This window comes from Phascolarctos cinereus, unplaced genomic scaffold (assembly GCF_003287225.1).
Source record: "Phascolarctos cinereus isolate Bilbo 61053 unplaced genomic scaffold, phaCin_HiC Scaffold_5;HRSCAF=322, whole genome shotgun sequence".
Classification (NCBI taxonomy): domain Eukaryota; kingdom Metazoa; phylum Chordata; class Mammalia; order Diprotodontia; family Phascolarctidae; genus Phascolarctos; species Phascolarctos cinereus.
Window position 1 is genome coordinate 21173697 of NW_027555958.1, and position 15247 is coordinate 21188943.

The window sequence follows — 15247 nt, forward strand, 5'->3', positions numbered from 1 at the left end:
CTTCTTCTTCCTCTTCCCCTCTTCTTCCTCCTCCTCTTCCTTCTCCTCCTCTTCTTCCTTCTCTTCCTCCTCCTTCTCTTCCTCCTCCTCCTCTCTCTTCTCCTCATCCTCTTCTTCCTCCTCCTCTTCCTTCTCCTCCTCACCTAGTAAAGGGCAGGGGAATTGAAGGACAAAACAAAATCATTATGAGACACCCTGATGGAAGGAGGTGTCAATCTGTGGCCATGAGACTATATGGGACTGGCTCATATAGGGAGAGAACCCCAAATCCTGATTCGTATGCCCCATGCTCACTGTACCCAACAGTCTACTCTGCCATATGGTGCCCATGGAACCAGCCACCATCCAGCTACAGGAAGACAGGAAAAGACACTCCTCTCAAAACTTGAGGTCCAGAATCCCAGGTGTAGAGGCAATCAGGTGGTACAATAAATACAGCACCAGTGCTGAAGTCAGGAGGACCTGAGTTCAAATTTAACCTCAGACACTCGACACTTACTAGTTGTGTGACCCGGGGCAAGTCACTTAACCCCACTGCGTAGCCAAAAAAAAAAAAGAATCCCAGATATGGTAGCAAAGATTTCCCAATTTAATTCAATTTAACAAGTCTTTATTAAGCATCTACTAGGTGCCAGGTGGCTAGGCAGCCAAGTGGCACAATAGGCAGAGTGCTGGGCCTAGAGTCAGGAAGACTCATCTCCCTGAGTTCAAATTTGGCCTCAAACACTAGCTATGTGGCAAGTCACTTAACCCTGTCTGCCTCAGTTTCTTCATCTGTCAAATGAGCTGGAGAAGGAAATGGCAAACCGCTCCAGTCTCTCTGCCAACAAAAGTGGACCTACGTTCTAGACACGCAAGTGCTTTAAGAATGTTTTTTGAGAGCTATGTGGAGAATGGATTGTGGATTCAGGTCTGGCCTTTGCCATGGATCAGATCATTCGATTGTAGGCTCCTTGAGGGCAGGGCCTATTTCATTTTTGTTCTTTGGGTCTTCAGTGCCTAGCAATCAATCAATCTCTTGCTCTTTTTGTATCCCCAGTGCTTAGCCTGGCACACAGTAGGCGCTTAATAAATGTTATAAATTGAGCGTAGCCAGAACACTAGGAAAGCACCGCTCCCATGCTAAAGAACCTGCTTCTCTTGGTCTTGGGGCTGGGGTTTAACCCATTCCAGATTCTCAGTAGTGACCAGCTTGCCTGAAAGGTCCCTCCCCCTCCTGAGTCTGAAGGTTTCTGCAGCACTGTCCTGGTCCTCCAGCTGCCCATATCCCTGCCCATGCTGTGGCCAGGATCCTCTCTGTTAGATCTGTTGGGGGGGGACAGAGGAGGGGCCCTCTGGGCCTCTGAGGACGTGGCAAGAATGACGGCAACCCCAGGCTGGCACCCCCCCAAAGACAAGCTCACGCCAGCCGCCAACAAGAGCGCTGTCGTTTCTGGCCCGTCCTGCACTCGGCAGACCAGCAGATGATTTTCAGCTTGGTTTATTAGGATTCTGCGTGAAGCAGGATTCTTGGATGTCTCAGCCCATCTGAAGTCCACTGACTGGCCCATGCTTGTAGACCAGGGGCCCAATTTCCATCTTGGACAATCCCGTTCTTTTCCATCCCCTTCGTTCCAAAGCCACACTCCAGGGGTGTCTGCTCACACGCTTCCACGTCCACTCTGCTGGCCTTAAACCCACACAGGCTTTTAAGGAAGGTCAGCCTCATCCCCAGTCACTGACTCGGGCCTTCCCAGCTGCAAGGGCCTCAGAGGTCATCCAGCCAGCCCCCTCTTCTGACAGAGGACAAACAGGGCCAGAGAGGGGAAGGGACTTACCCAAGGCCTCCTGGCTCTCCCCATGAGACAGTCCCTGCCCTCAAGGAACTTATAGTCTCTAGGAGGGGTTTGTATTTTATCCTTGGGGCAATAGAAGCTCCCAGAGCTTAAGCCCAGGGTGCCTCTCTCTGTTTTGTGGGGCATCCGTCAGTATTCCTTGCTTTTGTTTAGCGTTTTAAAGTTTTTGTTTGATTCTCCAGGTTTAAAAAATATATATATAGCCCTGTAAGGCAGGCAGGGACCAGCATGATTCTCCCCTATCACCCTCTCTCCTCCCACAACCTTCTACAGGTGACGAAACCAGGGGCAGCTAGGTGGCACAATGGAAAAAGTGCAAGCCCTGGAGTCAGTAGGAACTGAATTCAAATCCAGCCTCGATACTTCCTAGCTGTGTGACCCTGGGCAAGTCACTTAATCTTGTCTGCCTCAGTTTCCTCATCTGTCAAATGAGCTGGAGAAGGAAATAACAAACACTCTAATATCTTTGCTGAGAAAATCCTACGTGGGGTCACGAAGAGTCAGACGTGACTAATCAACAAAACTTAAAATAGTCAAGAGGTTGGACTCTTGGTTCTGACAATTTACTACCTGTACGACCTTAGGCAAGCCCATCACTTCTATTCCAAGACATCAGTTTCCTCATCCGGAAGGCAGGTGTTGGACAGAAGCCCTCCAAAGTTCCTCCTAGTCCTCGGCCTGTGGATGAGCCCAGAAGCTGTAGAGTGGAGGTGTCGAACTCCGTGATTCCTGAGGCCCCTTCCAGCCCTAGTGAGAGGATGCTGGGAGGAAGGAAGAAAAACGTGCTGTTCAGCCTCTGACTTGCTTTATTCCTCTACTATATGTCTCTCACTCTGGGGGCAGGAGCAGGGAGGGCTGAGGACCCTCCACCCCTGAGGCTCAGTGCTAATGGGGTCTTGACTTCCTTCCTCTCAGCAGCAGCTGGAGGGCCTGCAGGCGGCTTGGTACCTGGTGTGGCTGGAGTCCCAGGAGCAGGAGTCGGGGGTCTAGGAGGTGTTCCAGGTGAGTAAAGCAGTGCAGGCCTTGTCAGGCAGCCAGCAAACATTTATTAAGCATCTGCCATGTGCTAGGCACTGTGCTTAAGCACTGTGCTAAAAAGGCAAAAAACAAAAAACCAAAGTGCCTGCCCTCAAGAAGCTTACAGTCTAATGGGGAAGGTGACATGCAAACCGCCATGTACAAACAAGATAATTTGGCAATAATTACCAGAGGGAGGGCCCAAGCATTAAGGGGGATGGGGAAAGGCTTCCTGCAGAAGGTGAGATTTGGGCTGGGACTTGAAGGAAGCTAGGGAAGCCTGGAGAAGATGAAGACATAATCCTCTAGGCCAGTAAAGATGCACTGAGTCAGGAAATGGAGCGTCTTGTTCAAGGGGACAGCAGCGAGGTCGGTGTGGCTGGATTATACAGTGCATGGAGGGGCAGTGAGGTCAAAGGAGTCTGGAAAGGTAGGAAGGAACCAGGTTCTGAAGGGCTCTAAAAGCTAGCCAGAGGATCTTATATTTGACCTTGGAGGCCATGGGAGACTGCTGGAATTTACTGAATGGCAGGCATGGTCTGACCTGCGATTTGGGAAGATCATTTCATAGCTGGATGGAGGCCAGGAGACCAAGCCGTGGTGACTGCAACAGTCCAGGGCTGAGATGGTGGCAGGAGGAGCATCCTTGGGGAAGGGGCCTTAGTCCCTTAGCTCTTCTGTCTGTCCTTCCAGGAGCAGTTTCCCCAGCTGCAGCTGCAGCTGCCAAGGCCGCTGCGAAGGCTGCCCAGTATGGTGAGTGTCCTGCTCCCCCAGCCGTCCCCAGCCCTCCAGGCCAGGTTTGTGTGTGTTTCCAAAACGCCCACTCTCAGGCGGTGTCTGAGGTTCCACCAGACAAGTGTGCCAATTTAACAACCTGAACATGTGCCCACTGAGCCACGCTGCCTCAAAGTCCTCTGCTCCGTGGGAGATGTCCTCAGCTTTCAATCTTACTGCTAAGCACCCCCCAGCACGTCCCCTTCTCCCTTCCCCAATCCTGTGGTCACTACCTCCCCACACCTCCTACAGCGATGTCCCCAAGAACTTGGGGTAGTGGAAAGAACATAGGCCTGAGAGTGAGGAAGCCTGGCTTTCATTCCTGACGCCACTCCACTCGCTGTGTGACCCTGGGCAAGAGAAAGAAGAAGGGTAGCTAACATTTCTGTAGTGCTTACTACGTGCCAGGAACTGTGCTAAACACTTTCTAGTTATCTGATCCTCACAACCGTGGGAGGTGGGTACTATCATTATCCTCATTTTACAGATGAGGAGACTGAGGCAGACAGAAGTCAAATGACTTTCCCAGGGTCTGTGAGTTTATGAGTCTGACTCATATGCTGATGATAACACAGCTTTACTCTCTTCACATTCCACAGGCCTGGGAGGCAGAGGCATCCCAGGAGTTGGCGGTATCGGAGGGGTCCCAGGCGTCGGCATCGGAGGGGTCCCAGGCGTCGGCATCGGAGGGGTCCCAGGCGTCGGCATCGGAGGGGTCCCCGGTGAGCTGTCATTCCTGAATCTGTGGGTGGATAGACCCTCCTTGTATTCCCCTAAATACATCCTGTCCAATCCTCCTCCAACCCTCAACTCAGACCTGTCCCCAAAACCTGGAAATCCTTCCCCTCCACCTCAGCAAATCCCAATGACCATCTCCCAAGCGGTGGGTGCCTCCTCCTCCAGGAAGACTTTCCCGGCCACTCCAGCCTCATCGATCACCCCTCCTCTAAGCCTCCTCAACCCCACCTGCCTTGCCCAGTCCTTTGGACCAGATGCCAACTCGCAATGACAGTTATCTCCTCATGGGCCTCATTCTTCCCTTCTTACACAAACTATAAACTCCTCAAGGTCTGGGCCTGTGTCCTCCCTTCTTTCGTCTCTACCAGCCCATCTAGCACAAGGTTCTAGAGACAACAGACACTGAACAAGCCTGGTGATAATGGATGAGTGAATGAGTGAAAGAATGAATAAATGGATGAATTCGAACAGGTAGAGGCTGCCTCCGGATGGTAGTAGAAGTCTGAGCCTTCTCTTCTTTGCCCCACAGGAGCGGTCAGTCCAGCTGCAGCTGCTAAAGCCGCTGCCAAAGCAGCTAAGTACGGTGAGTGCCCGTCTCTGCTAGGTTTCAGGGAACCCCAACAAATCGAAGGCTTGTGAAGAGGAGACATCTAGAAGGCATGGGGTGTTTGTTCAGAATAGCACAGGGCCCTGGGGGGCAGAAGGGCACAGAAGGCTGGGGCTGAGGGGCAGCCCCACTGAGCCCAGTGATTTTGAGCATCTCAGGTGGAATGTGCCCCCTGTTCTGGGCGGAGGCCGTGGCTGCCTTGGAAGAAGAGGCAGCCCCTCAGGCAGGGACCCCCCGACCCATGATCGTGGCGTGCCCCTGTCGATCTGGGGCCTGACTTCTAGTTTTCCTCTGCTCTAGGTGCAGCTGGTGGAGCTGGCCTCGTGCCAGGAGCTGGAGGTTTGCCAGGGCCCCAAGTGCTGCCAGGGGCAGGTGAGTCCTTTCTCCGAGACCATGGTTGTGATTCAATCCAAGTCAAGAAATCAACAAGCTTTTGTGAGTGCTTACTCTGGGCCTGGCAGTGTACTGAGTGCCAGGAGTAAAGGGAAAAAAAAGCAAAAATAGTCCCTGCCCTCAGGGAGCTTACATTCTAACAGGATAGGACTCCACCAGCCCTGAAGGTTTCTCATGAACCAGCCTGCCAGGAGCCATTGGCTTCTGAGCCCTGCCAAAGCTCCTGTGCGCACAGGGCAGTGCGTGCACGTGTGGAGAAAGGCAGGGAGGGGGGAGGAAGGGTAGGGACCCTTCTGAGACAAGCCAGGACTTGTTCCCTGGGGCCTTCTGTGCCCTGAGTCGCACTGGCCTGGACACAGAGTGGAGGGACCAAGGGAAGACAGACATCGTCCCCATCCTCTGGGGTTCTGGAGAACCTGTGGGCTGATGTAGAGGGAGACCCTGCCTCTGTCCTCAGAGAGCTCCTGGTCTGATGGGAGACACACAGTTCCTATAGTTGGAAAGCCCCCATCTGAGGAGCCTGCCTTTAGGAAGTCCCTTGTCTGAGGGGGAAAACACGGAACCCCCAACATCAGGACAGACAAATGAGAAAAAAGATCTATAACCTCTCTGTAGCTCAGCAGAGTCAACAGGAGAGCATAGAGGGCAGGGAAGACGATGTCTAGGAGCCCAAATTGACCCTGAGCAGGGAGCAGCAGTGACAGCTATGATCCTCCCCTCCCTCTCTTCCAGCCAGCCCCCCTCCCCTCCCATTCCCCAGGCCAACAGACAAGTGCCCATTCATTGCCCTCCAGCCCAGGGCAGCCAGGGAAAGGCTCTCACACTTGCAGCTGCCCCAACATGGGGGAGCAGAGCCACCCTTGGGGCCCCACTCAACTCCATCAATGAGGATGATGGGAGGCAGCTGTCTGGGAAGTACCTTGGCACCAAGGCAATCACTGCCCGAAAGGCTGGGGTCAGAGACCTTGGCCGGGTCTCCAGGCCCAGGAACAAAATTAGGCCCTCGCAAGAGGGTGTGGTGAGCAGGGCAGGGACCAGGCTGAGGTCCAGGAGCTCCAAAAGGGAGGGCCAGGATTTCTCTGGAGACATGATAGGGTAGAAATAGGGATTCTCTCTCCTTCTTGGCCTGGCCCAGGAGGCCAGGGGCTTGTTTTCTTACTGACCCTCCCAACAACCCTGGGGAGCAGGCAGAGCCGGGGCTTAGAGGCCAGGTTAGAGTGGGAGTCCAAATATCCCTGTTTCTGTCAAAGACACACCTCCTCCCCCAAATCCAATCAGCCTCCAGATCTCCTCCTGTCTACTTCTACAGAGTGTCCTCCCTCCGTCCCCTCCCTCCATTTACAGCCCTTGCCTAAAGTCACATCCCTGCTGGACTATTACGATCACCTCCTCCTCAGCCTCCCTGCTTCTTGCTCCCTGGCAGTCTCTCCCCACTCCAGTCTAGCTTCCTTGTGGCTGCCAAAGTGACGTTCCTAAAGTCACTCATCTACTCAATAAACTCCAATAGCTCCCTATTACTGTTATGATAAAATACACAATTTCTTGCTTGTGTTTTAAAGCCATGGCCCCCACCTTCCTTTCCAACTGTTATGTTAGAGGCAGCTAGGTGGTACAATGGATAGAGTGCTGAGCCTGGAGTTAGGAAGACCTGAGTTCAAATCCAGCCTCAGATGCTTACTAGCTGTGTGACCCTGGGCAAGTCACTTGTATTCTGTCTGCCTCAGTTTCCTCATCTGTCAAATGGGGATAGTAAGAGCATCCAAGTTCAGGGCTGTTGTAGGGATTAAATTTGATAATATTTGTAAAGGGCACAGTGCCTGACACGCAGTAAGTGCTAGATAAGTATTAGCTATGATAATTATTATTGTTCTCCACTTCCCACAATGCAACCCAGGTAACCTGGACTTCTTGCTGTTTCCCATGCATGGCTCTATCTCCCTTCTCCTGTGCCTTTCATTGATTATCTCCCATGCCTGTGATGTCCTTCATCCTCAACTTCACCTCTTAAAATCCCTTGTGCTATCCATCAATCAACATGCATAGATTAAGCACCTACTGTATGCCAGGCACTGGGGTGGGGTGGGGGGGGAGTGAAGCTTCACAGGACTCTGGCTGTGAGCCCCCCGCTGCGTTGTATGGCTAGGCTGGAGTTAGTGAACCCAGCTTCACCTGCCCACTGTCAGTCATTCTCTGAATGACCCTAACCAAGTCAACTTATCTCTTTGGGTCTCAGTTTCCTCATCTGTAGAATGAGGGGATTGGACCACATGGCAGCCTCTAATCCCACCCTATCTCAGCCATCACTAACCCCTGCTTCCTCCTCTTTGCAGGTGCCCCATCATTTGGCTATGGACTTTCACCTATTTTCCCAGGTAGGTGAAGTTGGCAAGGCCCACCCTCCATTAATGTTCGCAGACTGAGGAAAGCCAGGAGTTCTCCCCCTCCCCCTTAACTGGCAAACCACTCCCCGGCTTCCTCATCTGTGAAATGGGAATAATAATCTTTATTCTATTACCTCCCTCCCAGGACTGGGATGAGGAAAACCTTTATTAACCCTTAAAGTGCTACAAATGCAAGATGCAGCTTTCGCTCCCCAACACACCCCCTCCTTTTCCTGGATCTCAGGGTCCTGGCACAGACAACATGCCCTGGGGGCCTGAGCTGCCCTCATTCCAAGATCTTGACAAAAGGGATGAAGATTTAGGCTGGACATCAGTAAAGCGCCCCCTCTCTCTTTTCTCCCTCCATTCTTTGCTTCCTTCTTTCTTTCCTTTCTACTTTCATCCCTTCCTTGTTTCCTTCCTTCCTTTATCTTCCTACTTCCTTCTCCCTTCTCCCTTCCCTATCTCCCTCATTCTTTTCTTCTTTTCCTCTTCCCTCCCATACTGCCTCCAACTCTACCTCTTTTCCCTTTTTCCCTCCTTCCCTCTCTACTTTCCTCTTTTTCTCTTTCCTTCCCTCTCTTTCTTTTTTCTTTTCGTCCTTCTTTCCTTCCTTTTTTCTTTCCTTCATCTTCCCCTTCATTCCTTCCTCCCTATCTCCTTCATTCTTCTTCTTTCCCTCTTTCCTTTCTCTCCCTCCTTTTTTTCCCTTCCCTCTTTGTAATTCTATTCTTCCCTCCCATACTCCTTCCATCTCTGTCTCTTCTCCCTTTTTCCCTTCTAATTCTTCCCTTCCTTTGTCCTCACATATCTCAATCACTTTTTAACTTTTCCAAAGCACTTTTCACATATTATCTTTAATACACATACACATCCTCACAAAGATCCCTGTGAAGTAGGAAGTACAGAAGTGATTCTTTCCATTTTACAGAGGAGATAAGCTGAGTCACAAAAAGATTAAGTGACACAGGGAAAGTCACAAAGTGGCAAATTCACGGCAGAGCCAGACTACTGTGTCTACCAGACATCCTTCTCCAGCTGTCTTTCCCAGGCCTTGGGCTCCATCCTCTCTGTCCCTGTTTCTAGGCAGGATGGGAGATGGGGCTGAATGCTTGTTGACTGAATGAGTAGACTCATTTTCCTGATCTCTTGCATTGCAGGTGGTGGAGCTGGTGGTCTGGGATTTGGTGGTAAGTAAACCTATACCAAGATGGCAGCACCCGTGTCCCTGGATTCAGAGGGACCTAGGAAATCTAATTTCATTTGCTAGGGTTTGGGGGGCTTTTTGCTGTTTATTTGTTGAGAATCCCTTACAATAGAGCACTGGGCTTGATGCCATGAGGGATCTAAATATGGCCAAGACATAGTTCTCACATTCAAGAAGTTTGTAGTCTAAGAGGAGATGTAAGACATAGAATCCAGAGGTGACCTCTAATATAAGGCAGAGAGTGAAGGGGACAAAAGCCCATAGGAGTTCGTAGGAGTGAGCAATGGATTAGAGCGATCAGGGAAGACTTCCTGGAAAAGGTGGGCCCTGACAGATGGGTAGGATTTGAAGGAAGAGAGAACATTCTGGGCTGGACAAAGACCCAGAAGCTGCAGTGAGATAGACCCAGACACAGCACAGATGCAGATGCAGACGCAGACGCAGCCCCAGACGCAGACCCAGACACAGCGCAGACGCAGGCGCAGACACATGCAGGTTAAGCAATGGGAGATAAAGCTGGCAAGGTCAGATTGTGGAGCGCCTGGAATTTGGATCTTATCCTCTTGGCCACTTTACACTTAAAAATTATTGAGGACCCCCCCAAAGGGCTTTTTAAAATGTGGGTTCTATCTATCAATATTTACCATGTTAGAGATTAAAACTGGTAAAGTTTTAAAATATTTTTATTAATTATTTTTAAAATAACAATAATATACATTGTTTATGAAAAATAACTATATTTTATGAAATATATACTTGTGAAAAATTACATTTTCCAAAACAAAAAGAAAATATAATGAGAAGAGTGGCTTTTTTAAATATATTTTTGCAAATCTCCTGAACCACTATCAATACAAGGTAGCTGGATTCTCGTATCTGCCTTCAATCTGTTGTGATAAGTTGTTTTGGTTATAGTACATGAAGAAAATCTAGCCTCATACAGACATGTCGTTGGCAAAGGGAAGAATATTTTAGAGACAAATAATGTCTTAGTATTACTATGAAAATAGATTTGACTTCACAGACCCCCTGAAAGGGTGTCAGGGCCCCCCAGGTAGAGTTGTGCTGGAACCGGTACAAATAGCTGAGAACTGATTGTTAAATGTTCATTCAGTGTTCACATTTAGACCTCAGAAATGAGCCCAAGGCTTCATTGATAATTCTGTTGACTGTCTTCTTAAAGGGTTGGGGGAAATGTGAATAATGCAGACTAAACTTATAAGTGTATCATGAATACATTTTCTTCTCCCTGGAGGGCTGGCTGTTAAACATTTACCAGCACATCCCTGCCCCCAGAGGTCCTTAGACTATATTCTGAGAATTGATACTGTAGGTCATGGGGAGCCATTGAAGGTTGATGAGTGAGATTATGCAAGTGGTACATGAGGAAGATCACCCTGGCAGTTGGGCATAAAGTAGATTCTAAGAAGAGGGGCCGGTAATAGAGAAACCAGTCCACAGGAGACTTACAACAGTCCAGGTGTAACTAGGCTGACAGTGGTATATGGAGGAAAGGAAAAAGATGAGCTCTGGGGTCTGGGTTCAGATCCTACCTCTGGTGTTTGCCACCTGCATGACCTCAGATGAGTCACCTAATCTCCCCAGATTCAGTTTCCTCATAGGTGAAATGAAGGGATTGGACCAGCTGGCCTTCAGGTCCAGTGCTCTAAATCTGTGGTTCTGTGACAAGGCTCGGATTCTCCTTAATCAGTACCCACCCTGAGCCCCAAGGAACTGGGTCTGCCCAAACAGTCCCCTGAGCCGAGGACCTGCGATGGCCTCCCCTCGGGTGCCTTGCCCGCTGGCTGAGGTGCCTAGAGGCACGGGGGCTTCTGGGCATTGGGACTGCTTGGCGGGGGAAGGGGGAAGGAACCTGGAGCTGCCACGACTCACAAGTGCCTCTGCCCTCACTTTGTCTTCCACAGGAAAACCTTCCAAACAGTATGGCGGCGCCCTTGGAGCCCTGGGATATCGAGGTATGTGAGGACATTGGGGATGGGGTGGGGGGGAAGGTAAATGTCTATTTCATCAAAAGCTGGGATCCCCTAGACCTCGGGTGGGTTAGGTAGGTCAGGAAAAGAATGTCCCTGAAGCCCAAATAGACAGGAATAAATGGCAAGAGTCCACCAGCCCAGCCACTCCCCCTGGTCTGGCTCCCTGGGCGCTTCCAGGGCAGCCAGCCTTCCAGGACCCTCCTTCCTACAGGGCTGTCCTCTCCTATGATCAGACCAGAGGGCTTTGGGTCCCATCTTCCTCAGCACCCACTTCTGAAGGGAATAGGGGAAGAAGGAAAGGAATGCAGAGGAGAGAGAGAAGGAGGGAGGGAGAGGGGAAAGAGAGAGAGAGAGAGAGAGAGAGAGAGAGAGAGAGAGAGAGAGAGAGAGAGAGAGAGAGAGGAGAGAGAGGAAGGGAGAGAGAGAAGGAGGGAGAGGAAAGAGAGAGAGAAGAAAAGAAAAGAGGGGAGGAAGGACAGAGAGAGGAGACTGAAAAGACAGAGAGAAAGAAAAGAGAAGAGAAAGGGAGGAAGAAGTTAAAGGAGAGAGAAGGAAGATAGTGAAAAAGGAAAAAGGAGGGAATAGGTGAAGAGAAGGAAAGGGAAAGAGAACGGGAGAGAAATGCGTGGTGCAGAGTGTGGTGAGAAGGAGCTGGAGTGTCTGGTTGTCGGGAGCACATTTGCTCATCCACTTCCCCCCTTCCTCTCCCCCCAGCCCCCTAATCCGTAGGCACTGCTGATTTCCCAAAGCACTTCCCCGCATTATCTCTAAGGCTCCTCACAGGGCCACGGCACATGCCTAGCCCCATTTGACTGGTGCAGAACCTGAGTGTGATATGACTTGCCCCAACCACACAGGGAGTCAGTCAGTCAGGGGACAGGCCCGAGACTAGGATCTAGACCTCTCACATCCATCCCACCTGAAGCAGGCACTGAGGGCAAAGTCACAAGCTAGCCTGCAGGAGCCAGAATAGGGGTGGTCAGAAAGGCTGGTCCTCTGTTCCCTGCATGTACATTGGCTGCCACCAGGTGGTAGTAAAGAGTCTCACACAGGACCAAGCAGGAACCTCGCTGTCCTAAGATCTCAGCAACTCATTTACAGGTCTCCTTAAATGGGGGGGGGGGGGGGAACATTCTTTTATCAGAATGGATGAAAACAAATGATCAAATAAAATAAACATGAGTCCAAGAGGCCCATTCTTCCATGCCAATGAGGTAAGAGAGAAGACGGCGCTTTCATGGCTTCTCCTGCATCCTCAGAGGATGCACAGCCTGGCCAGAGACTTCTTTCTCATGCATGGCTGAGCTCATTCCACAAAAGACCTTCCTAAGGCTCCGGATTGTTGCTTTGAACTCCCTAGGCTGGGAGGCAGTTTGGCCTGATGGATGAAGCCTTAGCCTTGGACCAGGGGTTCTCAACCTTCACAGGTCCCCTTGGAGAGGCTATTTTACCTTTTTAGGGTAAGCCCCTTTTCTGAATCATGTTTTGAAAGGCATAAAATACACAGGATTAGAACAGAAGTCATTTGTACTGAAATACAGCTCTCAGAATGTTTAAAAAGCAAGTTTACAGACTCCCAGGTTAAGGACTCCTGCTACAGAGTCAGGAAGACCGGCCTGAATCCTGTCTCACAATGTCACTAGCTGTGTGATTCTGGGTAGGTCACTTCATTTCTCTATGATGCAGCTTTCTCACATGTTAAAATGGGCATGACAATGCACAGACTTCACAGAGACAGAGTTGTAAGGCTCAAGCGCAATGTGGTGTGTGCTCGTGTGAATGTGTGAATAGTGGTCTGCAAATTTTAATCGATCGATCAAACTTTTATGAAGTGCCTCCCATGTGCCAGGCACTGCGCTAAGCCCAAGTAACATACATCAGCTGCTATCATCATCCTCACCGCTATGTAATTATCATTGTTATTATTAATACCGTGGGAGCTACCTCTGCCCTCCCAGGAACTTTTGATCCACAAGAAAGTTAGGGCCAATCTTTTTCACATCTTTGTGACCAACAGTAAATGACATCCTCTTTCTGGTCCTTCGCTTCTTCCTCCAGACAAAGGAGGCTGGCCTCATGGAATATTGCTCTCTTTCTTTCGCAGGCGGGGCTTGTTTGGGGAAACTGTGTGGCCGGAAGAGAAAGTAAATCTTCCCAGGACACCTGACCCGCGACCTCATGAACTTTGGTGCTACTGCCTAGTCTAGAATGTATACCTTGAGTGACTCCCTCGCCCCTCCCTCCTCTGCCCTCCCCTCCCCTCCCCCCCTTCCTCACCCTTCTCCCAGGGTCAGATCCTTCTCACTGGAGTGTTCCTACAGTCACCCACCCATCTGGTGGGGGTAGGGGATGGGGTGGAGGCACGGGCCCACGGGGCAAGCAAACACAAGAACCAGGGGCCAGCTTGGAAGTCTGTCCCCTTCCCTAAAGGAGCTTGGCTAAGGGGAGGGATCAGACATCCTCCCCCATCACCACCACCACCACCCCATTCCCACCTAGGAGCTCTCCCCTCTGCGTTCGTGATCTTGAGGGAAATATGGTGCTACTCGTTGGTGCTTATAACTTTCTTGGGGGTGAGGGAGGAGGGAAGAGGGGGACCCCCTGGAGGAGCCCCTCGCCTGGGGGCTCCTCTAAGCACAGCCTTGGAGATTTTCAAGACATCCAACCCTACCCCCACCAGGAAAGGTCAGCCCAGGACCCACAGCCATGCTCTCCCACTGGGATGACCAGTCTTTGGGGTTGGGTCTGCTTGCCCTACCTTGTACCCGAGCACTTCAAATCAGCCTCAGTCCTGGTTGTGACCCATCCAGATCTGGCCACCTCTCCCCCCCCCCCACCCCAGAGGGCTGTCCCTTCAGTCTCTCCCTTGCTGCTCCTCGCATCCATCCATGGAGCCAAAACACCTGAAGACTGGGGACAGCCATGCCCCTGATCTTTTCGGAATTTATCCTTCCATCCATCCGTCCACCCCTCACCCAAAAAAAGTTTACCACCCAGTCTGGCAAGAGGCTCCTGCCCCCAGCGGACTTGAATGTCTTTCAGTGATGCCCTCCACCTTGTAGGACCTGTCCTGGTCTTTCCCACCTCTACCCCTCACCCCAGCCCTGCCACCACCTACACTCACACACACCAGTGGCAAGGGGAGACCCCTGCCATCGGCAGTGTGGGAACGCATGCATGTATTCACCATTGACAGCGACTCCATCCCCACCAGGCCTGGGACAGCCACCACTGCCGAGAACCCCAAGAGGCCCGAGGGTGGGGCTGCGGCGGGAGGGGAATCAGAGGGAAATGAGGACCCAGAGCTCCCCGCCTATCCCTGGTATATCTCACACAGCAGTACTGTATCCTCAGCCCCTTGAGCCCCGGGCGTCGGAGCAACTCTTCCCAACATTCAGGCCCTGTCTCCGTGTCTCGCTGTGATAGATCAATAAATATTTTATTTTTTGTCCTGGATACTTGGGGTTTATTTTGGTTTGGGATTTTTTTTGTTTGATTTTGTTTTTGGGGTGTGTGTTTAAATTTTTTTCTGGTTTGGGGAGCTGTATCCCCACAGAGGGAACTGACCCCCCCTGTGTTCATTTTAATCACTTTGGTATCACTTTGGATGGAACACACTTTTTTTTTATAAGAAAAGGAAAGTAACTGCTTCAGAAAACAGACTAATAAATGAAAACCTTCTAAAGGAAATGGTGTCCTGGCCTCTTTTGACTTACCTCATTCTCTTGCAATCTGTCAATCAATACCACCACCACCCCCCCAAAGAATGCATGCTTACTGTGTGACCAGACCTCAGCTAGGAGCTATGGGGGATAGGAGTGAGAAATGGGACATTCCTAAGGCTCCAGGAGCATACCAGATAGTGAAGGAAACCAGACTCACCCAAGTCCATTAACAAGAAGTTGGGAAATATTTACTATGTTTAAGCCCTGTGCTGAGCTGGGGTCACAAAGAAAGAACAAAAAATGATCCGTGCCCTCACGGAGCTTACATACTAATGGCCCAGAAAACAACTGCTTGCTTCGTTCTGGGTGCTATAAGGAGTCAGAAAAAGGGAAGGGGGAAATGGAAGGATGGGCGGATTTAGACACTCAAGAAAAACCTCAGGATAGTAGATCTAGAGCCAGAAGGGACCCCCATGGTCATCTAGTCCAACAGATGAGGCTCAGGGACGGTAACTCGCCCGATGTCACACAGGGAGAAGGGGGGATTTGAACCTGGGTCTTCCAACACCAAACCATTGACTCTTTGCCACTGTACCAGATGAGAGGAGAATGTTCATAAGAAACTCCATTTTTGAG

The 15247-nt window shown here is 50.7% G+C and overlaps 1 protein-coding gene across 4 annotated transcripts in view; it reads left to right on the forward strand.

Annotated features, from left to right (window-relative positions):
* ELN (elastin) overlaps positions 1-14636 on the forward strand; it is a 72040-nt gene extending 57404 nt beyond the window's left edge. For 3 of the 4 annotated variants that reach the window (XM_021005685.2, XM_021005681.2, XM_021005684.2), the window contains 9 exons: positions 2751-2837; positions 3546-3605; positions 4226-4348; positions 4894-4947; positions 5272-5343; positions 7695-7736; positions 8906-8935; positions 10878-10928; positions 13051-14636. In XM_021005685.2, coding sequence (XP_020861344.1) covers positions 2751-2837; positions 3546-3605; positions 4226-4348; positions 4894-4947; positions 5272-5343; positions 7695-7736; positions 8906-8935; positions 10878-10928; positions 13051-13094 — 563 coding nt within the window. In that variant the 3' untranslated portion in view covers positions 13095-14636. The remainder of the gene's footprint in view (positions 1-2750; positions 2838-3545; positions 3606-4225; positions 4349-4893; positions 4948-5271; positions 5344-7694; positions 7737-8905; positions 8936-10877; positions 10929-13050) is intronic. The other variant, XM_021005682.2, reaches the window with a different exon arrangement.
* The last annotated feature ends 611 nt before the right edge of the window (positions 14637-15247 follow it).